At 43.8% G+C, this 26,959-nt stretch overlaps 1 protein-coding gene across 4 annotated transcripts in view; it reads left to right on the top strand.

Annotated features, from left to right (window-relative positions):
* The first annotated feature begins 204 nt into the window (after positions 1–204).
* The window catches only part of ELP3 (elongator acetyltransferase complex subunit 3), a 98,051-nt gene continuing 71,296 nt past the window's right edge, over positions 205–26,959 (top strand). Inside the window, exons 1-9 of one of the 4 annotated variants that reach the window (XM_080615648.1) lie at positions 224–287; positions 1,276–1,426; positions 1,604–1,703; positions 2,561–2,699; positions 3,236–3,306; positions 4,433–4,504; positions 5,530–5,593; positions 7,478–7,546; positions 9,331–9,485. In XM_080615648.1, the coding sequence (XP_080471774.1) occupies positions 1,627–1,703; positions 2,561–2,699; positions 3,236–3,306; positions 4,433–4,504; positions 5,530–5,593; positions 7,478–7,546; positions 9,331–9,485 (647 nt within the window). In that variant the 5' untranslated portion in view covers positions 224–287; positions 1,276–1,426; positions 1,604–1,626. Of the gene's footprint in view, positions 288–1,275; positions 1,427–1,603; positions 1,704–2,560; positions 2,700–3,235; positions 3,307–4,432; positions 4,505–5,529; positions 5,594–7,477; positions 7,547–9,330; positions 9,486–26,959 lie in introns of all 4 variants that reach the window. The other 3 variants (XM_080615645.1, XM_080615646.1, XM_080615647.1) reach the window with 3 other exon arrangements.

Here is a 26,959-nt window from a genome sequence, read left to right on the forward strand (position 1 = left end):
TGTCACCGAGGGACACTCGGCACCACCCACGGTACGGAGGGGACGACACTGATGGGGTCCCCCACGGGACAAGCGGCGCCCCGCGGGTCAACCCACAGCGCCCCCAGCGGCTGGCGGAGGCACCCCTTACCGCCCGCAGTCCTCATGTCGCTTTCCGGCAGCGCGGCTGGAGGTGCGGCGTTTTCGCGACAGAGCTGGGCGGTGTCGCTTGATGGCAGGAGTCCGTGTTCTGGCTTGTGAGGGGAGCGGCTGTGGGGGAGCGGGCAGCATGAGGCAGAAGAGGAAAGGTATCGGGGTGTGCGGGACCGTAGTGCTTGGTTCGTGCTGCGGGGCGGCTCCTGCCCCTCTCCCAGCAGCTGAGGGCGGTGGGGTAGGGCTTTGCCGCCTCCCCCGGCCTCGTTTGTGTGCAAGGAGAGGCTGTGGGCCAGCACTTCACCGTGTGTTTGGCCATGGCCGGGGGGGTTCCCACGCTTCCTCTGGCTCTGTGGTGGTGGAGCTGTGGGGTTACCACGTCCATGAACTCTATGTGTGTGTGTGGAGCGAGAGAACGAGACACGGCCTTGCGCTGCCCCCTCCGTGCTGTTTTGGAGGAGAGCGGAGGGACTTGGCATCCCCCTCTGAGCCGCCGCTATTCTCTCCCCACTGTTGAATCGGGCGCTGTGAATGGGAGGCAGAGTCAGCGGAGAAGGACCTGGGAGTATTTGTAGATGATAAGTTTACTATGAACTGGCAGTGTGCCCTTGCAGCCAGAAGGGACAACAGTATTCTGGGGTGCATTGGGAGGAGTGTGGCAGCAGGTGGAGGGAGGTGATCCTCCACCTCTGTTCGACCCTGATGAGGCCACACTTGGAGGGCTGTGTCCAGTTCTGGGCTTATCAGTGCAAGAAAGACAAGGGGCTATTGGAGAGGGACCAGCAGAGGCCACAAGGATGATCAGGGGTCTGGAGCATCTCTCTTAGGAGAGATTGTGGAGGCTGGGCTTATTTAGTCTAGGGAAGAGAAGACCAAGAGGGGATCTGATTAATGCATATAAATGTCTCAAAGGTGGGTGCCAAGAGAATAGCGCCTGACTATTCTCAGTGGTACCCAGTGACAGGATGAGGAGCAATGGCTGTAAACTAAACCACAAGAAGTTTCACTTCAACATGAGGAAGAACTGCTTCACACTGAGGGTGGCAGAGCCCTGAACAGGCTGCCCAGGGGGGTTGTGGTGTCTCCTTCCTATCTGGAGACATTCAAACCCCACCAGATGTGTTGCTGTGTAACCTGCTCTAGGAGGCCCTGCCTTGGAAGGGGGGATTGGACTACATGATCTCCAGAGGTCCCTTCCAACACTAATGATCCTGTGATTCCTTTGCACTCACGTGAGTGCTCAGGAATTTGCCTGACTCCTGTCCTAGAAGTAAAAGGGAATCAGTGATATGAGGTAATGACGGTCATTTGTTTGGGGAAGGCTGCAATGATATGCAGTGGCAAAATTCCCTTTGAGAGCAGTAATTGTAGGAAATATTAAACATTAATTGCAGAGCAGGTGTGCCTTGGTTGCCACAAGCAGGTGGCACACTCTGGCTATACACAATGGTTTGGTTTGTTCTCATTGCAGGAGACCTCAGCCATGCAGAGCTGATGATGATGACGATCGCTGACATCATAAAGCAGTTAATTGAGGCTCATGAGCAGGGAAATGATGTGAATCTGAACAAGTAAGTCCCTGGGATGATGCTGAAGAGCTGGTCCACCAGTGATGAATGTGTCCTGTATCATGTGCAGGCTTTATTTTAAAATGTTTTGTTTTCACAGGCTACTGTTGTTACTGTTACCTGATAATAAAGACACCAAGATTTGTAAATGCTGTGGTGATTTGCTACTTCACAGTCAATGCTCAGGGTACCAAATAGGTTGTATTGGTGAAAAACTCTTTAGAAACTTGTCATTGCCTTTTTGTGTTTCCATCTGCATCCATTCTTCAGGAGTCCCAAAATCAGGAAGGAGAGAATAAGTTAAAATCAGATTTTCTTGGCAATGTGTTATAAATGACATTGTTGCTTAGAGAAAGTTCTTCCTTCTTGACATACGTGGAATAATAAACCTGAATTTCTCCCGCTGTTTCCATTTAATTTACCTGATATAATTGCAACGTTCTTGCTGATGCTGGAAGTAACTGACATGAACATGTTAGAAATGAACTCGGCTAAGGTCTGTGTGGAGGGGTTAATCATGTGGAAGACATGAAAAGAGTTAAATCACTGAAAATGGGCAAGCCAGAGTCTGTTGGCAGCTTTGACAATGCTTTGATAAAACCGTATTTAGAAGAAAACTATACAGAAACTAAAAACACTGGCAGTTTTGCATCAACTTTATTTGGAGTTAATTTTTGGTATCTTAATGCAGCTGTTGCAAGAAATAACTGTATGCTTTTTAAATAACCTACCTGGAAGAGCAAACTGGGAGAACATACATAGATCTCCGTGTAACTGAACAGCAGCAGAATGGCGTTGCTGTGGAATATGGGTGAATAAGTCAGAATGGAGTTGTTAATTTGAGGTATTTCTGCTTTCAGGCTGAAAACCAAGACGGCAGCAAAGTATGGCCTTTCAGCACAGCCACGCTTGGTTGACATCATTGCTGCTGTTCCACCACAGTACCGCAAGGTGCTGGTACCAAAGCTGAAGGCCAAGCCTATAAGGACTGCTAGCGGGGTAAGCATGTGCATTGCTCTCACCATACCCCCCTGCTGAAAAAGCAGTTGTGAGATCCGACAGGGAAAAAGGGCTTGGCTCAGGTGGAGGGAGGGAGCTCTTTTTGTTATCTTTGATATATGTCTTTGTGTTTCTCTTCATCTCTCCCCCATTTTCATCTTTGAGTGGTGTTTGGTGTGCTTACTGGCACACTCTCACCCTTTTAGGTACATGTTAGATGGGCCTAGTGAATACCTGAATGTCTGTGTGCATCTTTTCATCAAGGTGGTTAATCAAATTCACTATAAGACACATGGTTCTTTCCAATAAACTTGTCAGTTTATTCTGAATCATGAAAATATTAAAGAATAGCATTCCTGCTCCTTTATGTATTTGTTATCTCATTCAAGAGCTAACACACAGATATTCTAGCTGGCAGACTAAGCAGAAAACATCTTTAAATAGTTTCTCACAGATGCACATGTATACATAGTCTTCCAAGTCAATTCAGCAGCAATTACCATAATTTCTCTCCTCTCTAATTTTGCTTCTTACAGATTGCTGTTGTAGCTGTGATGTGTAAACCACACAGGTGTCCGCACATTAATTTCACAGGCAACATATGTGTGTAAGTATGACAGCTTAGATGAGCTAAGATAACTGTTTTCATAGAATCACAGAATGCTTTGGGTTGGAAGGGACCTTAAAGCTCATCCAGTTCCAAATCCCTGCCACCTCCCCTAGACCAGGTTGCTGTAAGCCCCATCCAACCTGACCTTGAGCACTGCCAGGGATGGGGCAGCCGCAGCTTCTCTGGGCAGCTTGTGCCAGGGCCTCACCACCCTCACAGGAAAGAACTTCTTCCTAAGATCTCATCTCAATCTCCCCTCTGTCAGTTTAAAGCCATTCCCCCTTGTCCTGTCCCTACAGGCGTCTGTCAAAAGCCCCTCTCCAGCTTTCTTGATGGCCCCTTTAGGCGCTGGAAGCTACTGTAAGATCTTCCCAGAGCCTTCTCTTCTCCAGGTTGCAGAACTCCAGCTCTCTCAGTCTGTCTTCCAGTATTTCTGCATAAATCTACAATTGCAGCAGCATTGTATTGGAGACAGGCTTCCTTCCTGCACAAGTGCAGAGTTGCAGATTGCTGATACCTGCATATTACTCTAAAAAGTTTACTTGTTTGTAGTTTTTCATCATGGAGGAGACCTTTTTCTTTCATCGGCCATGTTAGTAGAATACAGTTTTGTGAATAGAATTACCAAGAGAATATATTAACAGTCAAATGTAAGTTGTATGATTGTGTCAGGGTGTGCAGAGACACCTGACTGGGTATGTAGGCAGGTTGGAGAAGACCATTACAGAAAAGAAACAGGGCTCAATCTGACAAGTTTGAAAAGTGCTGAACTGAAACCCACCTGAGGAGGTGTAGGTGGGTATCTGCAAAAACTTGCTTGGTGTGACAGGCTGGCTCTGCCTGGCTCTGGAGTGAAATGAGAACACAGATGGAAGGGAAGGCCTCCAGCTGCCAAGAGCTTGTGATGTTAAGGGAATAGCACTGGAGTCTTATTTGAATTGAGAAACCCAAAATGGCTTTACCTTGAAGTATGTTACTTCTATATTACTTCCATTTGACTTAAGAGTCTGCACACCTGTCATCACATCTAGGGTTTTTTCTAACCATAACAGTTCATCTATTTCAAAACATTGCCTCTGTTTCCTGCCTTGTCACTCCCAAAACATCTCCGTCTCTCTACCAGCTGCCTGATGCAGAGTGAGCTGGCTCTGATCTTGCTCTTGAATGAGCCGCTATTCTGTCTGAGATGTTCCAGGTAATTACGTGTATAAAATGCCTTCAATTGGATTGCACAACTTTTGCTGGCAAATTAATTTGGTAATTAATTTTGTAATGGTGACAGATGACTTGGGTTAAGTTTGCAGGGCAGGCACTGAGGAAACTCATCCATTATACTATGAAGCAAATGTGTCTGATTTGACTGAGATGGCATTATCTTGGTGTCTGTGCACTGAGATCTGCACCATGAGTAGCAGTATGCTGACTGCTGTTACCTTTTCTGTTGGGGGTGCTCGGTGCCTGCAATTAAGATAGAAAGGGCTGTCAACAGTCATGTGTAGGGTTGTCTTGGAGCCCAGAATGGCTGTAGATTGGCCATTAATAACCACAGTCCTCTAAAGAGAGTTAAGGACCCTTCAGAATAAGTTTATATTCCTTTAATTACTCTCTGCCATGTACCATTCCTCTTCTGGCCAGCAGTCGTGCTGTGGTAGCTACAAGTCTGTCTTGCTGTGTCACAGAATAAAGAGCTTCAAACAAGCCTCTACATGCAGAAACTAATTATATAAACTTATTATATATCTCAGCTCCTTAAACAATGCCATGTTCCAGAAATAGGTTCACGGTACAGTTTGCTTCTTCTAAGTCTTATGAAGTTGTTTTTTATGGATGTAGTTGTTTGCCATGTCTGAACTGTTTTTTGACATCCCATTCTCATTAAACAAAACAACTGTTTTGTACTGTATACTTAGCATTTGTAAACAGACCTAGGCTCAGTTCCTCTCAACTCGCAGAATTACCCCCTCCAGCATCTGCATTTGAATCTGTACCTGTGTTTATCGGTTTGATGCAGAAACACACAAATTTATTCATTCATCCCATGCTCTGAGCCATGATCTGTGGTTCTATGATTTGTATTTCTGTGTGTTTCTGGTGAGAGCTGGGGCAGTTAGAGCAGTGTCTGCTCAGCCTGCACCCTCTTGTGTATCTGTACCTCAGACAGATTAAGTCATTGCACCTGTACAAGTTTGATGCCTGTTTTCTGTCTTTTTATATTTGCAGGTACTGTCCGGGTGGACCTGATTCTGATTTTGAATATTCAACACAGTCTTACACTGGATATGAGGTATTAATCTGGTTTGCTGTGGCACCTTGCCCATGCTCACTATAAACTTGGGTTCAGCTGCTCTTTATTTCTGCAGATTCAGTCATGCTGCAAGAATAAAAACCAAAAGTAGGCTTCATGAAGTTTGAGATCTAAAGTAGCTCAACTACAGGACTGGAAATTCCTCTTGATTATTGTAGCAGTTGTTTCCTTCTCCTCACCTTGCTTCTGTTCATACTGTTATACATGCAGGAGTGAGCAGCCTGTGGTTCCAAGCAGGGCAAGTGCAGCATCGTGGCTGTATCCCGTGACCTGCTGATGTGGGAACTGCTGTTAATGTGAATCTCCAGCTGTGGAAAGAGATCAGTGAGTGAGAGCAGTTGGAGGTGACATTGTGGTCTCCCATGGGACACTGCTGTGTGCAGTTTGTTGAAATGAATGCTGGCTGTGATTCCTACAGAAGTTATCAATCTTTGTCAAAATTTTCCTGGCTGAACAGTCCAGCAGAACTGTACAGATTTACTTGTGGCTCCCTATGGGTTTAAGGGAAAGGTACAAAGAAGACAGAGCCAGACTTCTCCTCAGAGCTGCCCAATGGAAAGAGGAGAGGCAACAAACATGAGTTAGAATGTGGAAAATTATGCCCTAATATAAGAGTGGTTTAATATGACAATTGTCAGTCACTTGGGTAGGGATTTATCTAGAGGTTTTGGGAACTCTTTTCTTAAAGATAATCAAGAACTGAATGGACAGAGCCCTGAGCATCCTGTCCTAAATGGACCTGCTTTCAGTCCTGTCCAACCTACAGGACCCTGCAGATTAACAAAGACTAAGTTCTCGGGAAAAAGCCTGTTATTTAGCTGTTAGTGCCTCTGAAATTACATTAATGCTCTGTATGTGCAGTGATATCTCACTAAATGTATGTATTTCCGAAATAGTGCACTCCTGTTATCTGGAGAAAGTTTAGCAGCAGCAGATCTTGTGACTAAATTATTGTGACTGGTTTTAACAAAATAACTCATAGCTATCATACAGATGTAAAGTAGCAAAATGAGGTAAAATACAAACTGGATTTGGTAAACAGCGATTCAGCATACTTATAGTTTCAATTTTTGTCTGCTGTTATCCACTTCTCAGTGACTTGAAACTTGTTCTATTAGTGCAAAGTAGGAAAATCTGTGTATATGTAAATGCTTTGTAATTCCTGTTGGTTTGGATATGTTGTATTCATTTGTTTAGTACTAACAGCATGTGGGAGTTGTGCATAATTAAGAGTCTCATCATTTAGAGCTTTTAATATAACATGAATGAAATGCTGAACAAATCCAGGATACACAAGGTAGTTGAACACCTTATCTTAGAGTAGTATTAGTACGCTTACGTTAGTAGTAATACAGAAAGTAAGTTGTTAGGGATTTGAGTTGAAAGAATATGTTTAGCTTAAAGAATATTTGAAATTTAGACTGTGCTCTAGGGGAGACTGTTTGGATAACTCGTGCAAGTGAAGAGAAACTAAAGTGAACGGGATGGAAGAAGTGGTATTTTGAGAAACATTTTGTTTGTGATGTTTGCAGTATCTTCAGTGAATCACTACAGAGATTCTTTATCCAGTTGTGATGCACCAAAAATTTGAAGAGCTGTGTTGTTTTTATGTCATGTTACCATCTCAGCAAAACAATGTGTTTCGTTATCATTTTAAAACATGGAAGGAGCTAAATTTGTATTCACAATTGGATGGACTCTTTGGCTGCAAGTTTGAAGAGTTTAGGGTCAGTTAGGATTTGAAGACTTCAGCATCTGTTTCAATGCTGAAAGTTTTCTTTTGTTCTTTTTCACCCTTCTTCTTTTCTTTTTAGAAAAAAAAAACCCAAAACCTACAAACTGAATCTCCTTCTGTTTTTTTAGCCTACGTCTATGAGGGCGATTCGAGCCAGATATGACCCCTATCTCCAGACAAGACACAGAGTGGAACAGGTGAAGTTTTACCATTGAAAGGGGAATGCATTGTGGTTGCAAGGAAAATAATGAGAATGCTTTTAATTACCTAAACTGATTGGCTGGAAGCTGCGTATAACCCATCTGTCAATATTGTGACTATTAGTGCTTAATGTGGTAATGTCTGTGTTAATGACAGGGATGCTGGGACAGAGCATGCTGTCAGCAAGTTTGCTGATGATGCAGGACTGAGAGAAGTGAGTGGTAGACCAGAGGATTGTGCTGCCATTCAGGGAGACCTGGACAGGCTGGAGAAATGGGTTGGCAAGAACCTCTTGAAGTTGAACAAAGGGAAATGCCAAACCCCAGGCACCAGTATGTGCTGGGGACTGACCAGCTGGAAAGCAGCTTGATGGAAAAGGACCTGAGGATACTGGCAGACATCAAGTTGACTGTGAGCAGCATTGTGCCCTTGAGGCAAAGACAGCCAGCAGCCTTAGGAGGAGTGTTGCCAACACATCACGAGAGGAGATCCTTCCTTTTGCCTCAGCACTGCTGAGGCTCCACCTGGAGAGTTGTGTCGAGTTCTGGGCTCCCCAGAAGACAGCAGACTTGAACATACTGGAGGAGGTCTAGCAAAAGGCCGCTAAGATGATGGAAGGACTGGAGCATCTGAAGAGATGCCAAGAACCCCAAGACTGCTCAGGCTAGGCTTGCGGGAGTCTTACTGATGTGTATAAATACCTGGCCTTAGGCTGTAAAGAGGACGAAGCCAGGCCCTTCTCAGTGGTGCTACTGACAGGACATGGTGCAGTGGCCACAAATTGAAACGTGAAAAACTCCATTTGAACATCTGGAAACAGTTTTTAACTGTGAGGGTGACCAAGCACTGGACCAGGTTGCCATAGAGGTTGTGCAGTCTCCAGCCTTTGAGACACTTGAAGCCTGTTTGGGTGCAGTGCTGAACAAACTGCTGTAGCTGATGCTGCTTTGAGAAGAGAGATAAGACTGGGTGATCTCCAGAGGTCCTTTCCAGCCTCACCTTTTTCATCATTCTGTAATTCTACATTAGTCTGACTTGATCCCCACAGAAGTATTATTTTTACACCTTTAGTCTGTCATTTCCATTAGATAAATTAGAAGTTTTGAACCTCTTGTAAGATCTTACCTGTTGTGAACAATACCTTATTTCTAATAGGAGATTATATTACAATAAATTGTGCTGAGCTTCTGTGGCAATTGCTAGTTCTTGATAATTACTTACAATTGGAGAATTTAGTACTCGAATAGTGGCTTTCATACCAAAATGGCTTATTGGGGTCTTTTCTGGAGAGTTAGAAGATCTGAAGGATTTCTTAATCCTGCTCTACTTTGACTGGTTTCCTGTTTATCTCTAAATCCATTGGAAAATCCGTCATGGATTCAGTATAGTCCTCCATTCTCTCAAGTTTGTAAGGAAGTTAGTTCTGCATGGATTGAAGCAGATGCAAGGAATCTTCTATCAGTCAAATCTAAGCTAGCTTCAGGCTGGAACCAGTGTAACTGTCAGCAAGAGGCTAGATTCAAATGATTCTGCTTTGTCAGGAAAACCTGTTATGCTAGGCTCAGTATCTGTACTATGTTCTTGCAGTAGAAAGGTAACTTCGAGGGTTATATTTTGGGGAGGGTTTATAAGAAGTCTTTACAAAAGTATTAACGGCTTGTCATTGCTAAAAGACACCACAACTAAAGAAGGAAACACGGTGTAAGAATGTCAGTGTTTTCAGAGAAGTCTTCTAAAAAAGTCCCTGCATAATTTTTCCATGGTACTTTCAATTTTACAGCTGAAGCAGTTGGGCCACAGCGTGGATAAAGTGGAGTTTATTGTGATGGGTGGCACATTCATGGCCCTGCCTGAAGACTACCGTGATTACTTCATCAGAAACCTTCACGATGCCTTATCAGGTCACACTTCCAATAACGTTGCAGAGGCCGTCAGGTAAGCATCTTGGGTTTCCTTCCTGTAATGGTTTAAAAGTGTTCTTTAACTGGTGTGAGAACAAAAAATACTGACAGCATAACTTTTTTTGAATGTTTATCCAAATACGCATTTAGGCATAGAATATTTATAGCTCAGCTTGGAGCCTTGCTCTGTGTATTGCATAGCACAAGGAGAAAGTTGGGCCATAGGTTTATCTATTTTCTCATGTAGGAAGTGCTAAGCCGCTTGTGGTTTCTTGGCATTCCGTGTAGACTTCTACTTCTTATGCCTCATCACCTTGGTTTGGAGTTGTGACGAAACACATTGCTGTGGGATTTATTGGCTTTAGCTGGCAGGGGGAACTGATCCTGCCTTGGAGAGAGGCCAGACGTCAGCTCCCGCAAGGAATGACTCACCCCTGAGAGCGTCAGTGCTCAGGAGCTCCAAGCCCCTTGCAGCATCAAACGCAGTTACCCTTGCAGTATTTCAGTGTGACAGGGAAGTGCTCTCCTCATTTTACAGCAGAGGAACTGAAAATCAGGCTGATTTATCTATGTGTGCTTTGGGTCATTAAATACCTAACTTTTCAGTGCATTTTGCAGTGTAACACTGAGAAGAAAAAAGGAGAGATTTGACGTTTTGGAGCTGTTAAAATAGGTGAGCGTGCTCACTGGCAGTTTTAGTTTGCTTGTCATTGTTCAGTCAGGTGGATTTTCCTTGATACCATTATCATCTACTAAAGAAAGTGATTTTAAAAGTAAGTGGGACTAGCCCGTGCCTAGTAGCTTCATGTCTGTTTTCGTATTTGAAAGCTGTAATTTCATCTGGTTTTCCTCTGGAGGGCAGCAAACACTTCTGCTGGTTTTTCTTTGGGTTTTGTTTTTTCTTTTTCCTTGTCATTCAAAGACTAGGCAAAAAGTGCTGTGCTGCTCTTCCAGAGTGGATTTTATCCAGATAAAATAATGAGAAGAGAATTGCTTTTCTGTTGCTCTAGTGTCCTGGCTGTGAGCACTGAAGGACGCAGCTCATCATGGAAGAGGGGTGGTGTTTGCGGGTTGTCTATTCAAATTAGTGCTATGCTTGTACATACATCAGGTGGCTCAGGACATGTTTATTCCATATCTTGTCTGCTGCTGGTGTTTTATTGGACCTAAAATTATTTTTTGAGTAGCCTGGCCATTACTCTGCAGATGATTAAGGAAGCTATTTACAACACAGACCATTCAACCAAGTGATTTTAAGTGCATGCCAAAAAGAAGTGACTCTGAAGTCAGTGCGCTGCCTTGCAAGCGCGCAGATCAAGGAATGTGAGAAAACCTGCGCTAACAGTGTGTGGGTTTTTCCAGTAGATAAATAAAGGTTTATATTTTTAACATAAATTTCATGTTAAATGCTTACTAAATGGAGGTATGTGGGAGTTATTCCAGTTGCACTTCCTGAATATTCTAGAGGCGCGGAAATTGGGTTCAAGATGAATCAGACCTTTTACTTTTTGTGCTGCTTGCTTTTGGCTGTTGCAGTGTGTCACTGCAGTACTGTTTCGAGATGGTCAATGCTACATTCAAGATTAAGTTTATTTCTCGTTGTACACAACAATTCAGCCCTTCTCCCTCACCTCTTACATCAACAGAGGCCATGCTGTGTGGGGAATGATGACAGCATTTTACTTGTTTTATATTGTGGGCATGGCCTTCAGCAGTAACCTGGGAGATGGTCTCTATGATCCCTTACTTTGAATGGGTTTGTGGTGGTCTTGAAATTTTTCTTCCTTTTGCAAATCATTACTTATTTTTAGATTTTGTACAATGATTCCCTAATGGGAAGAAAGACCTTTAGCCAGGTTGCTTTTTTGAAAGTCCTGAATGTGACCTTTGATTAGGCTAGTGAAGCATCTATCTACATAGACAACAGTCCATCTAACCATAAACAGTTTTTTCCCCTTTTGTCCAGTCATTTCTTTACTTTGTCCTAAACCTGAGGTCTGCTTCTGTGTTCAAATACTGTCTTTCCAGTGACAGTGACATGCTGACCTGTACGGTGTGACTTTTGCAGCACTGAAGGGCTCATTAATCTGGCATCCTCCTCCTGATGTAATTTCTAATCGTCTTCATATAATACTTTGTCTTTATCAGTGCACTGCAGCTTCTGGTCCTAGTTAATGTGATAAAAAGGATGTGACTCTGTGCAGTTTCAAGCAGTACAGTACGACTGCTGCCTGCCAGGGAGGTGTATGCTATTTCTCACCAGGAACTGGCACTACAAGGCTGACAAAAGACATAAATCCTCAAACTCTGTTGGCTATTGGACTCCAGTTGATATTCTGAGTGGGCTTTTTGCTTTCTTGCAGAAACAGTGTCTTACATTAAATCCAGCATCATGGTAAATCACACAGCTGCAAACACAGCCGTGCCTGTGTGAAAGAAATGATGTGGGACTGGGAGTGATCTGTCTCAGGAAGTGGGACACTGCTCTAGCCAGCTGCTGCTGAATAAATGAGACTGAAACTGTGTCAGTGGAGAGAGCAGGATCCTCATGGTATGGCTCAGAGCGTCTAAGCTACGTTGTTGTGAACTGGGCAACTGACTTGGCAGTGTGAAGAACTCCCTTTATACCTCTATTGATAAAGCAAGAGGAGATCCTTTTTGCATGAGTTAAGATGATGGTTTTTATGGATGCGCAGACAGGACATGAGTATAGAAGTGACTATGTTTCCATACATGAACTCACAGAATGATGGAGGTTGGAAGGGACCACCTGAGGTGATAAAACTCTGACCTTCCTGCTCAAGCAGGGTCATAGAATCATAGAATCATAGAACCATAGAATAGTTAGGGTTGGAAAGGACCTTGAGATCATCTAGTTCCAACCCCCCTGCCATGGGCAGGGACACCCCACACTAAACCATGTCACCCAAGGCCTCATCCAACCTGGCCTTGAACACCGCCAAGGATGGAGCATTCACAACCTCCCTGGGCAACCCCTTCCAGTGCCTCACCATCCTAACAGTAAAGAATTTCTTCCTTATATCCAATCTAAACTTCCCCTGTTTAAGTTTTAACCCATTACCCCTTGTCCTGTCACTACAGTCCCTAATGAAGAGTCACTCCCCAGCATCCTTGTAGGCACCCTTTCAGATACTGGAAGGCTGCTCTGAGGTCTCCACACAGCCTTCTCTTCTCCAGGCTGAACAGCCCCAACTTTCTCAGCCTATCTTCATCCGGGAGGTGCTCCAGTCCCCTGATCATCCTCGTGGCCCTCCTCTGGACTTGTTCCAACAGTTCCATGGCCTTTTGATGTTGAGGACACCAGAACTGCACACAATACTCCAAGTGAGGTCTCACCAGAGCAGAGTAGAGGGGCGGGATCCCCTCCTTCGACCTGCTGGTCACGCTCCTTTTGATGCAGCCCAGGATACAGTTGGCTTTCTGGGCTGCGAGCGCACACTGAAGCCGGCTCATGTTCATTTTTTCATCGACCAACACCCCCAAGTCCTTCTCTGCAGGGCTGCTCTGAATCTCTTCACTGCCCAACCTGTAGCTGTGCCTGGGATTCATCTGACCCAGGTGTAGGACCTTGCACTTGGCATGGTTGAACTTCATAAGGTTGGCATCAGCCCACCTCACAAGCGTGTCGAGGTCCCTCTGGATGGCATCCCTTCCCTCCGGCGTATCAACCGAACCACACAGCTTGGTGTCATCAGCAAACTTGCTGAGGGTGCACTCAATCCCAGCGTCCATGTCACTGACAAAGATGTTGAACAAGACCGGCCCCAACACCGATCCCTGAGGGACACCACTCGTTACCTGTCTCCAGCCAGACATGGAGCCATTGACCACAACTCTTTGTGTGCGGCCATCCAGCCAATTCTTTATCCACCGATATCATCTGGAGCACGTTGCTGCAGAAAATCCAAAGCAACACCAACCAAATGTTCAATTGCTTAAAAAAGGTAGAGAAACAGCTTAGCTTTCATAGCAACTCCATTGCAAGTGAAGGAAAGAAATTCCTTCTGTGAAAAAGTGTTGCTGATGTTTAATATTTCTGTAGCACCTCCCTGTTGCGGTAATAAACACTTTTTAGACTATTCAGACAGACGTCTTTGCTTGAGGTGCTTTGTTATGCTTGAGAAATAAGTTGGCCAAGGAATAAATAAAGAATTGCAGAGCCAGAGGGAACCTTTGTTTTGTAGAGAGTGTACAATAAGACTGGGAAGTTTTAATTTTTATCTGCTGAGAACACCACTTAGGAGATTTCAGTGCACTTCTGGATGCCTGTCAAGCAAGGGTTTGGGCTTTGTGAGGAGGAGATCTGTAATTAGTGTAAAAGAATCACAGTAAGACAGACAACAAAACAGATTTTTCTTCTTGTACTCTAGAGAAATACATCTCTCTCTGGGAGTTGTTCCCATCAAGCCAAGGTGTTGACTAGATTGCGGCTGCCTTTGCTCTTTTGTGAGGACAATGAACCAAGAAGGTGTAAAATGCACATGCAAATGAAGATTGCTGCTCCCCATCATTTTGCGCCTCTCACCTGACCCATGAGTCATTAGAGGTGCTGGGCATATTTAACTGCAGCCATGACTCACCACTTAACTCCCAGAGCTGAGCAGCTCTTCTCTGAGCCAGGATCTGACTTTTAATTAGTGAGTGAGGCCAAAGGAGAACTCACCTATGTGGAGAATACGTAAAGGGACCCACAGGAAATCTGGAGAGGAACTTTTTACAAGGGCATGTAGGGATAGGACAATGGGGAGTGGCTTTAAATTGAAAGAGAGGAGATTTAGATTAGAAATTAGGAAGAAGTTGTTCCCTATGAGGGTGATGAGGCCCAGCACAGGTTGTCCTGAGAAGCTGTGGTGGTCCCATCCGTGGCAGTGTTCAAGGCCAGGTTGGACACAGGGGCTTGGAGCAACCTGGTCTAGTGGAAGGTGTCCCTGCCTGTGGCAGGGGGTTGGAACTGTATGAGCTTTAAGGTGCCTTCCAACCCAAACCATACTATGATTCTAAGAGAAAGGCAGGTGTCAGAAAAGTCCCCCTGGGCTGTACACCTGAGCAGCGCCTTGAACTGCAGCATCAAGCCTGGCTTCTCTTAGGGTATTTAAAAATGCACAGAAATTTGGGGGGTTTTTAATTTATTTTAACAGTATCATGTGTTGGCTGATGTTCGATCTGGTTGTAAATCACATTGTTAGTGGCAAAGTAAGAAGGGGATAGGATTGCTGGAACCCTATGTTCTGCAATTCTGGTGTACCTGATATCTATGTGACAATATTCAGGTGTGTGGCTAGCATCGTAACTGATTTCATAATAGGTCCGTAATCCAAGACTGTTTTAGCTTTACACCATTCATCAGTCAGTAGTCTCTTAAAAGGCTTATTCTCCACCTGCATCACACGTTGAAGCCCAGCACCTGCAGAAGTGAGTACCATTGACTGATTCTTCATGGAGAAATTGCTACTCCTAATACCAGACTCTGCCATGAAACTGCCTTTTTCTTAGGCTTGTCATGGATCATTTTTGCCAAGTGTCCTTTTGTGTTCCCACCATTAGCTGTGTATTCTGCTGAGTATTCCCACTACCACAAATATTTTCATTATGCATGAGGAAATCCGCCTTAGGTATCCCAAAAGCCATATTGATCTTTTGGCAAGCAGTAAGGAGTTAGAGCCAGCTACTTCAGAGCATTTGCTGAAAGAGAAGACATGGCTTTTAAATAACTAATGCTTAGGTTATTGTGTGTACAGTTTAAGAACTCTTAGCCCATCCAAGGAAGGACAAAAAACCCCGAGCACTGGCACTTTCACCAGCAGTTGGTTTGATATGTGAAGCTCCTGATGCTTTTTGAAAGCCAGCTGGAAATCACCCTTCTCAAAGACACCAGATCAGAGCAACCTGTTACAAATGTGTTTGGTGAGGTTAACAGATGATAACATAAGAAGGATGTGGAGCTGTTGGAGCAAGTCCAGAGAAGGCCATGAAGATGCTCTGAGGGCTGGAGCACCTCTGCTATGGAGACAGGCTGAGAGAGCTGGGCTTATTCAGCCTGCGGAAGAGAAAGCATCAAGGAGACCTTAGAGCAGCTTCCAGTGCCTGAAGGGGTGAAAAGGAAACTGGAGAGGGGCTTTTGACAAGGGCCTGTAAGGACAGGGCAAGAGGGAATGGCTTTAACCTGACAGAAGGGAGATTGAGATGAGCACTCTGGCAGAAGTTTTTCCCTGTGAGAGTGGTGAGGCTCTGGCAAAGGTTGCCCAAAGCAGCTGTGGCTGCCCCATCTGTGGCACTGTTCAAGGCCAGGTTGGACAGGTCTTTGAACAACCTGGTCTGGTGAAAGGTGGCCTTGTGTATGGCAGAGGATTGGAACTGAATGAGCTTTAAGGTGCCTTCCAACCCAAACCATTCTATAATTCTATGATATGTTTTCTGGAAAGATCATTCTATTCTTTTTCTCAAATACTCACATTAGGTTTCATGTATCAGTCATTTTTCTAATAGAAACTGCAGTTTCTCGACAAGAAATATAGCGATCATGAAGGTTGGCAGTGAAGCAGGTCCTAATTTTGCTTTTCTATAGTAAGGAATAAATCTACTTTTAAAAGGTTGCACTTTATTTTCAAAGTTGAAGTCTGTTTTAAATTTCTCAAGTAAGACTTCAGGAGTTTTTGTTAGGAGATTTTGGCAACCTGGTCTAGTGGAGGGTGTCACTGCCCATGGTAAGGGCAATGGAACTGATGGTCTCTTCTAACCCAAATAATTTTATGATAAGATGGAGGTTTCTGCAGGCAAGTCCAGTCTTACTGCAGCTGTCCTGTAATTTTACCGAGATTTAGCCCATCTGCTTGACTTTGAAAGCACAGACCTGCAATGAATTTAGGTGGGGTAACAAGTAGGCGTATTTGTTCTGTGCTATTGCAGCTGGCTGTGGATCTGTATTTCACTAGTGGGTAATTCTAGTGCACTGTCAATCTCAAGAAAAGATGTTTAAGCAAATCTGTTCTACCTTATGAGCAGAGGCAGAGAAGATGCTGTCCTATAATTTGGGTGGCTCAATTCACATATAGTTGTTTGTTACACTAATGTATCTTAATTGTGCTTTCTGAGTACTAATTGTGACTCTAGCAAAAATATCCGAGGGCTTTGACTCACGAGCTCCAGTGATTCATGCTGGGGCGATTTAAGAGGTTAGTGTTCTCCTTTTATCTACCTTGACCCTCTGCTTGAGGTTACTGCTTCCTAGACAAGCAGCTAAACATAGCTGTCCACCCTTCAGCTGCCAGCATTCACTCTGTGGCAAATTAATGTCATCTGGAACATACAGCGATTTAAGAATCATCTTTGGCTGTGGGGAGCTCAGGGTGTTATAAATTGCCAGAATTTGATAGTCAGATCTCACCTCTTGACTTGCCGTAATGAGCAGGTGTGTGACAGGTAGGCTCTGGAAGCTTGATCAGCTCCAGCACAAACTGCTGTAATTGCTGGCTTAAGCTCCTGTTCTAGCAGTAATCTGGGGAATCGAGGTGTGTGGGTCCTTAATCCAGTTCTGCATCCCCTCCTGTGCCGGCAGCAGCTTCTGGCAGAGAAGAAAGCAAATAGCAGGAGGCAGCCACACTGCAAATTGCTGTGGCTGTATCCATCAGACCTTGTCTGTCAAGTCCCTCAGGACATCTGACTGGGCAGGGATTTTTCTGTGCCTCTGTGCCAGGCAGGAGATAACTGGCTGTTGTTTTAGTGCCAGATCATTTACAACAGAGATTCTGCCTAAATTCCCTTTTGTTCTCAGAGATATGGGGGCCTTGTTCCTAACTCGTTCTGTTGAAGCAGGCAGATTTTCTTTGTTTCCAGCTTTGGATGTGACTCAGACATGGTTCAGGAGCCATGTTTGCCATTTAAAACCTGTTTATTGTTGAGTGTTTACCTCTGAATGCCTTCGGCATGGGTAACATCTTTCCAACTTGCAGAATGTGAGGAAATTTGAGGGGAGACCTTAAAACAGCCTTCCAAAACCTAAAGGGGCCTACAAGAAATCTGGGGGTTGGAACTAGATGAGCTTTAAGGTTGCTTCAACCCAACTCATTTTGATTTCTAAATTTACCCACAGCTGACTGCCCTTTGTTGTCATTCTGTTACTTTTGCATTGCATATTTTCTACTGCAAGACCCAACTTCTAGAAGCTGAAGAGTATGTTATTTGGAAGATGTGTAAGTGAAAATCATTTCGTGAGATCCTAATCTTGTTATGGGTAGCTGTTCATCTTCTTTTGTTCCTCCTGCAGCTGCGGAAAGTGATTGCCTATCCAGTTATCTGTCCTGTTCAATATTTCCACAGCATTTTCTCCTGCATGTGAAATATTCAGGTTTGTGACTGAACATAAGTGACTAAGGAGGGTAGATTTGAGGAAGCCATACTCACATATTTGTGTGGATGCTGGAACCAAATGCATGTTTGTCAAAGGTTTACAAGGTAGTAGTGTTTATTCATAACAGAAATTTGAGCTACAGGAGATTTAGCAATATCTGTAAATGCTATTGATCCATATTTTATCCTGCACCAGTGGAAGGGATGATGGTCCTTGCGGTCATGACATTGTCAAAGCTAAATAATGAATTTCAGTGCCTTTTTTTTGTACATTTTCAGCAAATTACTGCTGAACACCTGCCAAAGGGAATACTTTTCTCATTTTTGCTGCTTCACTGCTGTGCATGTGTAATTTGGCAAGCATGACAAGTTCTCCAGTGACCTGCACTGACATGTTAATGTGAGGATGGGATCTGAGTGGTCAGCTGGGATTGGTAACTGGAGGTGGAATTTTATACACGGCTTGGTCACCTGTATGAATATGAACCTGGCCTGACGATGATATGGTTCTAGTTCAGATTGTGCTAGTGATCCACAGTTAATGTCTCGTAGAGATGGCGTGGCATGTACTAAATAAGTTTTCTGGGTTAATTTCCTTCTTGACAGAAAGTATTACACCACTGCCTGTATTACAGCGGCATGCCTTAGGTGCTTTTGTATTCTAATTTTCCAAGTGGGCAAAAGGTCATGCACTAGCCATTGCTTTGAGCTCCGTTAGGGTGCAAAGGATCTTCGACTGACACTCCCATGCCCTGGAGAGCTAATGCAGGACCTGCAGTATGTATTTTCCTTCTTCCAGCAGAGATTGCTTTCCAGCCCAAATTGAAATGGGCTGGTAGAAGGGTGAGATGTGGTTTATAGTTCCCTCAGCTGTGCTGTGCTTGCCTCATTGATATTGTAAACTGAGATCCATTGCCTTTCAACAGTGCTAAATTAATTTGAAAGAAAAGTCATTTTCTAGTAACATGGTGGGTGCAATAAGCATGGAAAAACGAAGGCAGGTTTAATTTTCATACTTCTATGGAAGGATGTCAAGAAGTGTTTTTTCCTGGGACTGTTTTGTGAATGCTGTACTAGGCAGAGCAGAGGCTGTTTGCTTTTGAAATACGTCTTTCTGCAATGTGTTGCAGCTGATGTGCTCTGGGACTCGGTGCCTCCTCATGGCCCATCAGTTTGTGAAGTCAAGTACTCAAAAGCTGAAAACTGACAGAGCTGGAAGTGTTTTTGCAGCCTGAATTTGGTCACCCTCTGGGCTTGGATTATGCAATTACCTGGTTTTCTCTTTCTTGCAAAACCTTTGCCTTGTTTGCCTCCAGAGATCTTAGAATCCTCTAATCCCAGGTTGGATTGGAGGGGACCTCAGGAGTCATCTGCTCCAACCTCTCCTGGCAAAGCATGGCCCAGGCAAAGCGTGACCCAAAGCATAACCCTGTCCAGCCAGAGCTTAAAAGTGTCATGCTGGGGAGTCACCACTTCCCTGGGGAGATTATTCTCATTGTGAAAAATTTTCCTTGTGTCCATCTGGAATCTCCCCAGGAATAACTTGTGCCCATTACCCTTCGTCTTTTCCGTGTGACTCCTTCTAAAAAGTGGGTCTATCTTCTGTGTAGCCACTCTTTAAATACTGGAACATGCTAACAGCTCTGAGGTGAGATGTGGGATAAGTCAGCTCAGTTCCGATATTTCTGTGTGAACCAGGTGCCTGATCTCCCCTTGCAGCCAGCTGAGATGTAGCCAGCAGAGCCTAGAGCAGGATCCAGCTTGTGCTGAAGCGGGCACCCGCTCTTGGTTTGCGTCTCTGGGCTCTGTTGCCTGGGCACTGCTGACTGCCAGCTCAATGTGGGTATTTGCGTCCATCAGCTGGATCCCATGCCAAGATTCTTGGCTCCATTGCAGGCTTGGGCAAGAGGACGTTTCCTTCTTCATCTCTGACTTCTGACTCCTTGAGCTCCTGCTGGTTTTTGATGCAGCGTAGCTTTTTGCAACATACTCCTATTTCTTCCAGTGTTGGTTCTTGGTCCTGTTCTGCTCTTCAGGTCTTTGCTTTTTCCCACCACCTCTAAGAAGACACAAATGGCTGCTCGCCTTTGGTTGCACTCTTTTTTTGTCTCCTCTCTGGTGTATTTGTCTTGTTGTAAGCCAGGTTGTGCCATTCACAGGGGGTTGTGGCCATGATAGGAAATGTTTGACTTTACTTTAGATTGGATGTAAGGAAGAAATTCTTAACTGTAAGGTTGGTGAGGCACTGGAATGGGTTGCCCAGGGAGGTTGTGAATGCTCCATCCCTGGCGGTGTTCAAGGCCAGGTTGAACAGAGCCTTGGGTGGCATGGTTTAGTGGGAGGTGTCCCTGCCCATGGCAGGGGGTTGGAACTAGATGATCTTAAGGTCCTTTCCAACCCTAACTATTCTATGATTCTACTCCGTAAAAGGATCTTGCTCCTCAGGACCAACACCTCTTCACTGAAGTTGAGAGGGATGCGTGTGCCTAGGGACGACACAGCTTTAAGCTACTGTAGCAGCTAAAAACTGAAATAGTTTTCCAAAGCGATGAGCTCAGTCACCATTAAAAGTTGGGTAGCTGTTGGCATCTTAGTTAGAGCTATGATGGACAGTGAATGGAGCCAGGGAAATGGACCCACCATTTCCTGCAGTCTACTGCAGCAAGCCTGTGTCTGAATGTGTGGTTTTATGAGCATGGACAAAACAAATGTATGGGTGTGTAGCCATTTGAGGAAATCATACTGCAGCTTTTTAGGTGACGGAGCTGCTTTGCAAGAGAACAAGATTAGATAAACCATAGCTTTTCGCTGGCAGTTTTGGCTGATGACTGCTTTTTATTAGCTCTGTTTATAATTTTATTGATATGATTTCTTTGTTTCCTCAAAGCAACAATCAAGTTGTTTTTTCCTTCCTCAAGCTAAATGTTTATATTGGAGTGTTGGATGGGGGCGAGATGAATTCTATTTAATAGGGAGATGCAGAAACTGCAAAGCAAGGTCTTTGCTGGACACTGTCTTTATGCTACAATAGCTTTTAGGAGATAGAGTTGTCAGAACTCTGTGCAGCACCACAGCAGCAGAAATGGTTATTTTCCTCAATAACAGCAAGAAGTGGCTGATGCAAAGAATATGCAACTCTCCCTAGGCCACAGCCAGGCAATATCAGAACTGAAATTAGAACCAGACTTTTACAAAAATACATAAAAGTCTCACCTAGTGCTGCCTGTCTCATCAGCTGTAGGAAGAAAAACTTGAACTTCAGTTTAGATTTAATACAAAAGACTGTTGTGTCATTTCTTTCATAATTGTAGATAAAAGGATTTTTTGCTCTCAATTCCCTTTTCAGTGTGCATCTATAACTACATATTGACTATTGCATGGTAAACTGTCTGTATAATTAGGACCTAATCATTGATCATTATTGATTTGGCAACAGACATTTAAATTGTTGTTCTTTCAAGTTTCCCTGAAGTAAATTGCACAGCAAAGATACGAGAAATCAAGGGCAAATCTTGGGCATCTCTTCAAGCAAGTTTTATAACAATCTTTGTTTTGCTGTATGTAGCAGGCTGACAAGCTGCTCGTGCTTCAGCGTCACTGTGGTGACATGGTTTGTTGTTCATGGGATGTGTTACTTTGCTTCCCTAGACTTGGATAAAAAGAGAGAGGGATGTGGAGTAAAACCTGTCCTGTGGGAATAGCTGTTATTGATTGCCTGGTAGAGGTGGAATTTAACTAAAGGTCAAATAATTGTACTGGAATCCACACAAGAGACAGTGAAATGAGGCTAAGAGCTACTTGGTTTTAGATTTTATATTGCTTGGCAAGAAGATATCAGAAAGGCAAAATTGACTAAAATGAAATATTAACCAAAGGCAGCCTAAAGCCTTCTGCTTTTCTCCTCTTGAAAGACTGTGTGGGTGAAGGCCACTGTGCTGCACAGAATCGGTGCTTAAAGCAAAGAGTAGCACTCTGTATTTAGTGTCTATCCTGGAATATTGACCAGAAATCCCCAAATTGTCACTGAGAAATACATTTAATGGTTTCTAAAACTTCATAGCTTAAAGCGTCTCCAATTTTCTCTCATTGTGCTGAGCATATTTTTTTTTCCAAGTTTTTATTTTGCACCATAAACTGACAAATGGGTTTGAAAATAATACTGTTTAGGGTTGATGACCCTCATGCAGGGGCTTTTTCCCCACTTCAGAAGTGACCTGTGTGGTTTTGGTAGCCTGGAAGAGCATGTAATTACTTGCAAACTATTTTTTTCTCCTTAAATAGGAGAGGGGCTGCTATTTGGCACAGGAAGTCTTACCCTTTTCTGTAGCAAGCCCAGAGCTTCATAGCATCTTGAAGCTTCTGGCCATCTGAATCATGGAATCGTAAAATGGTTTGGGTTGAAGGGACCTTAAAGCTTATCTAGTTTCAACCCCTCTGGGTTCTATAATGAAGGGAATAGAGGGCAACCTGAGAAGTACTGTTTTGCTGCCATGTAATTCAGTAGTGCCTTCACACTATGTTCAGTTCTTCTTTTTAAAAAGAAGGGGAAGAGGGAGAAGGGAAATGATACTGTGGAACTGGGGAAAAATATCTCAAAGTGATATGATAGAGATCTGTGAAATCCTGAGTGGCATGGAGAAGACAAAGGATAAACATTGATTCAGTCATGGAATCACAGAATCCCAGGTTGGAAGGGACCTCAAGGATCATCTAACCTCTCTTGGCCAAGCATGACCAAGACTAAGTGGCCCAGCACTCTGTCTAGCTGAATCTTAACAGTGAACAATGTTTAGGAGTCCACTACTTCCCTAGGGAGATGATTCTATTGGCTGATTGTTCTCGTTGTGATAAATTTTCCTCTGGTATCCAGTCAGAATCTCCCCAAGAGTAACTTGTGCCCATCACCCCTTGTAGAAAGGGAGTCTGTCATATTTGTAGCCACCCTTTAAATGCTGGAACATGGGGATAAGGTCTTCACTGAACCTTCTTGTCTCCAGGCTGAACAAGCTCAGCCTTTCCCCACACGGCTGCCCAGTGCTTGGATCATCTTTATGGTCCTTCTCTGGACCCTCTCCAGCCCATCTGCATCTTTTTTTTATGGCAAGGACCAAAACTGCACACACTATTCCCAGTGTAGCCTGGCAAGTGCTGAGTGGGACAATGACATCTTTATCTCTGAAGGGAGTTCAGGGACTCTGCTCTCCCTGTTCCTCAGCACAAGGAAGCTGGTAGCTTGTGGTGCTGCTTCTGTTCTGGGAGAAATGTGAAGACTTCAGTCTCCAAGACTGTAATTTGGCTCTGCTCAATGGAACAGGTTTGAGAAAAGCAGAGAGTTAACATAAGGGAGGAGGAGATGAGCACTTGTCTATATTAGTTTTGTCTTAGTGTTCCCCTCCCCCTTTAGTTTTAACAGAGGTAGGTAAAATAGCAACTCGGTTCCTGTTAGAGCCATGCATATCCAATTTTTCTGGTTTGAAATCTTTCACTCTAGCGTATGCTTATTCATCCTGGTGTTTTCAGTTTGCCAATAATTTGTTGCTGAAAAAATGTTATGTTGCTATTGCATTGAACTTGAGGGATGGGAGCTTAGAAAATAAGCCTGTGGTGTTAGATGGTCCTGTCAGGGTTTTCTGTTCAGTGTCCTGTTTTTGCTTCTTGAGCTAAGACAGGAGCTAAGGCAGTGATTCTGGATTCTGGCTTCTGAAATGATTGTGCATTTATGATCCCAGCATGGTGAGAGCAGAGCAGCTCTTGTGCATGGCTCTGTCCTGGCTGTCGTGAATAGCAGGGTCCCTCCGGCAAAGCTACAGCCTCCTTGCCCAGAGGTCCTCAACGTGGCACTGCTTTATGAAAGCTGTGAATGATATAAAAATAAACCAAACAGCCCTCCCACTCTCTCCCCTCTATAGCCAACATCATTATCTCCTTGTTGTTACAGCCAGGCGTTTAATTAGCCCATGCAAAGAGCTCTGCTCTGATTAGGCCTAAAGTGTGTTAGCATAGCTGTGCTGCTTCTGCTCATGCTGTGCTTTTTCTTGGGAGGATTTTCAGATGTTGGATCCATTCATTGTGGTTACAATTTGGTAAACAAGAAAGAGAGAAAACCGGTAAGTTGTTGGGTTTTTGCTTCTGAATGAATATGATTTTGAACACAGGTCCTACCCTGGATTTTGAAGACCAAGTGACACAGCAGGAGGGAGTGTAATTACATATGACTTATCTGTTAGTGGCATTTAAGGAGAACAAATATTATATTTTTTTCACTTGTCTTTTAGCAGGTATAAATACTGTTACTTTATCAAAATTGGAAAATTATGTTTTAGACAATAAATGACCTTATTTTAAGTAACGAAGTTGTTCAGTATTTGAAAACTGAACCTTGGGAAACTGATGCTGCTAAGAAACCAAAGCAATCTGTTATACTCCTGGTAGTAGTGATAAAGAAAACACTGAACTGTTGTAATAAAAAGGGAGCAGTAAAAACCCAAATTACCGGTATTTGAGCATTCAGAAATACCTGCTCTGGGCAGTCATCAAACATGCAACTTTTGAAATCTGTCAGATGAGTAAGATGCCACCTGTTTGGTTTACTGGCAGGAAATTGTAGATATTAAATTAATTATTGCTAACTGTGTTTTGAAGATTGGCATATGATAAAGCAGAGCTATGAGATCAAGGAGAAGGTCATTTAAGTAATAGGTGATCCTTGTGTATTATATTGGCAGTTTCCTCTTTTCAGAAAGCAGTAGTGTTAGGTTTTGTGTTAATTCCATGTGTATAGATGTCATTATCTGTCTTGAACACCTGTAGTTGTGTCACACCTAGGACCATGCTTCTTGGAGTCAAGGGCACAGGAAGGTTGTTTTTCAAGACATTAAACTTGTTTGAGATGCTGGATGTTCACAGTCTTGGTTGTTGACAAAGTTAAGGCCAGGAATCTTCTGCTGAGAGCTCTTTTAGTATCACAGTATCACAGTATGTTAGAGATTGGAAGGGACCTCAAAAGATCATCTAGTCCAATCCCCCTGCCAGAGCAGGAACACCTAGATAAGGTTACACAGGAATGTGTCCAGGCGGGTTTTGAATGTCTCCAGAGAAGGAGACTCCACAACCTCCCTGGGCAGCCTGTTCCAGTGTTCTGTCACCAGTTGCTGATTAAAATTCTTTTTTCCCACCCAGGCCTCTACAGCTTCCTTCTTTCCACAAGACTCCATGCACTGCTTCTAAGGCAGGTTTGCAACTGGTTTTTTATTCCTTTTTTTCCTTGGGAAGAGGCTGAGGGTAAATGGGCAGCAGTACCTTCCACTTCCCAGCTCAGTTGTGACCGCTTGTTGCAATGTGTATGAATACTGAGCACCACATTTTGTGGAAACTGCTGTTGTCAGGTAATCCATTAACAACAATGGTGATCAAGTAATGTGAGCATCTTCAGAATTTATTCCAACTTTGCCTTTTCAGAAGGTTTTCTTTGGCTTTTGAAGTAGCACTGGAATGTTCTGCAGATTTGGGGACTGTTGGGTTGGATGAGTTGTTCTAGATCTTTCCCTTCTTTCCATATAGACAGGTACAGCTAAACACTTCTTGCTTTTGGTGATCTATAGAATCACAGAATGGCTTGGGTTGGAAGGGACCTTAAAGCTCATCCAGTTCCAACCCCTGCCACAGGCAGAGACACCTTCCACTAGACCAGGTTGCTTCAAGCCCTGTCCAACCTGGCCTTGAACACTGCCAGGGATGGAGCAGCCACAGCTTCTCTGGGCAACCTGTGCCAGGGCCTCACCACCCTCACAGGGAAGAACTTCTGCCTAAGATCTCATCTCAATCTCCCCTCTGTCAGGTTAAACCCATTCCCCTTGTCCTGTCCCTACAGGCCCTTGTCAGAAGCCCCTCTCCAGCTTTCTTGTTGGCTCCTTTAGGCACTGGAAGCTGCTCTAATGTCTCCGTGGAGACTTCTCGTTTCCAGGCTGGGCAAGCCCAGCTCTCTCAGCTTGCCTCCATATGGGAGGTGGTTCTCTTTGTTGCTGCCTTTCAGCTTCTTGTGCTTTAACCTTTTCCTGCTTCTTGCGCCTTTTTCTGCTCTTTTTCTTCTCCCTTTGCTTCCTCTTTATGTACTCTCCTAGCCTGAAACATGTAAAACAGATAAATGGTTTTAAGGCATGTGATTAATGTTCTGTATGCACACTGTGTTAACTCCCCTGCTTTATTCTTACAGTTTATCTTTTCTAAGCTTGCTGGGATGAGGCAGGTCTTTTGGTGTTGCCTGACATCCTGCCACTCTGATCCCAACCAGGGAGTTTAGAAACTGATGTGGTATGGATTGTAAATAATTAAGTCTTTGATGTTCAGGTCTCTTAGTGGATGAGACTTTTTGTCTGTAGACCAGGTTTAATCAAGAGCAAGTAGAGGCTTTGCTGAATGAGTTGTTTTATGCCAGAACTGTGCTGTCTGTTTTTTCTCTAAGTGAGAAAGCATTTGAAACTCTACGTTAAACTGCTGTGTTTGGTGGAGAGGTAGGTGCTTTTTTGATCTAAACCCCCAGAACTTAAATAAGAGGCAGATTCAAAGGTGGTCTACTTAATGTACCAGCTTTCTCTGAAAATTCAGTCAGAAATTCTGTAATGATTAAAATTAATAGACTCTCCTTTCCAACTTCCTATTTCAGGCAGTTTGTAATCACACTGACAAGAACTGACTTAGAATAGTAATATCTGTGCAAATCTTAAGGTTTCTCTGTACCTAATTTCTTTCATTTGTATGGCTTAACATCAACTTTATTTGCATAATTCATCTCTGCGGTCAGTCTGTTACTAAAATTGCCCCACTGCCATCTTGTGCTGTACACTTGGCTTGATTTCTGATTGTTCTTTTGATTATATGGGGTTCCTCAGCACTGCTGTATTGCAAATAATGAGTAAGACTGTTCCAGGGAAGGAGGAGAAACACTGTAAGATACTTGTTGCTGCCTGAGAAGATAAAATCCATCTTCCCTTTCGGATTCCAGAAGAAATGCACTTCATAAATATTAATGCAAAAATGAACTTAGAAATGGGGTGAACTTGTATATACAGCGCCATTGTGGGTGTAGTTTCCAGTTTGGGTTCATCTAATTTCTCAGGGCTTGCTCTCTTTTCTTTTTTTTGG

The sequence above is a fragment of the Psittacula echo genome (assembly GCF_963264785.1).
Source record: "Psittacula echo genome assembly, chromosome: 4".
Classification (NCBI taxonomy): Eukaryota; Metazoa; Chordata; class Aves; order Psittaciformes; family Psittacidae; genus Psittacula; species Psittacula echo.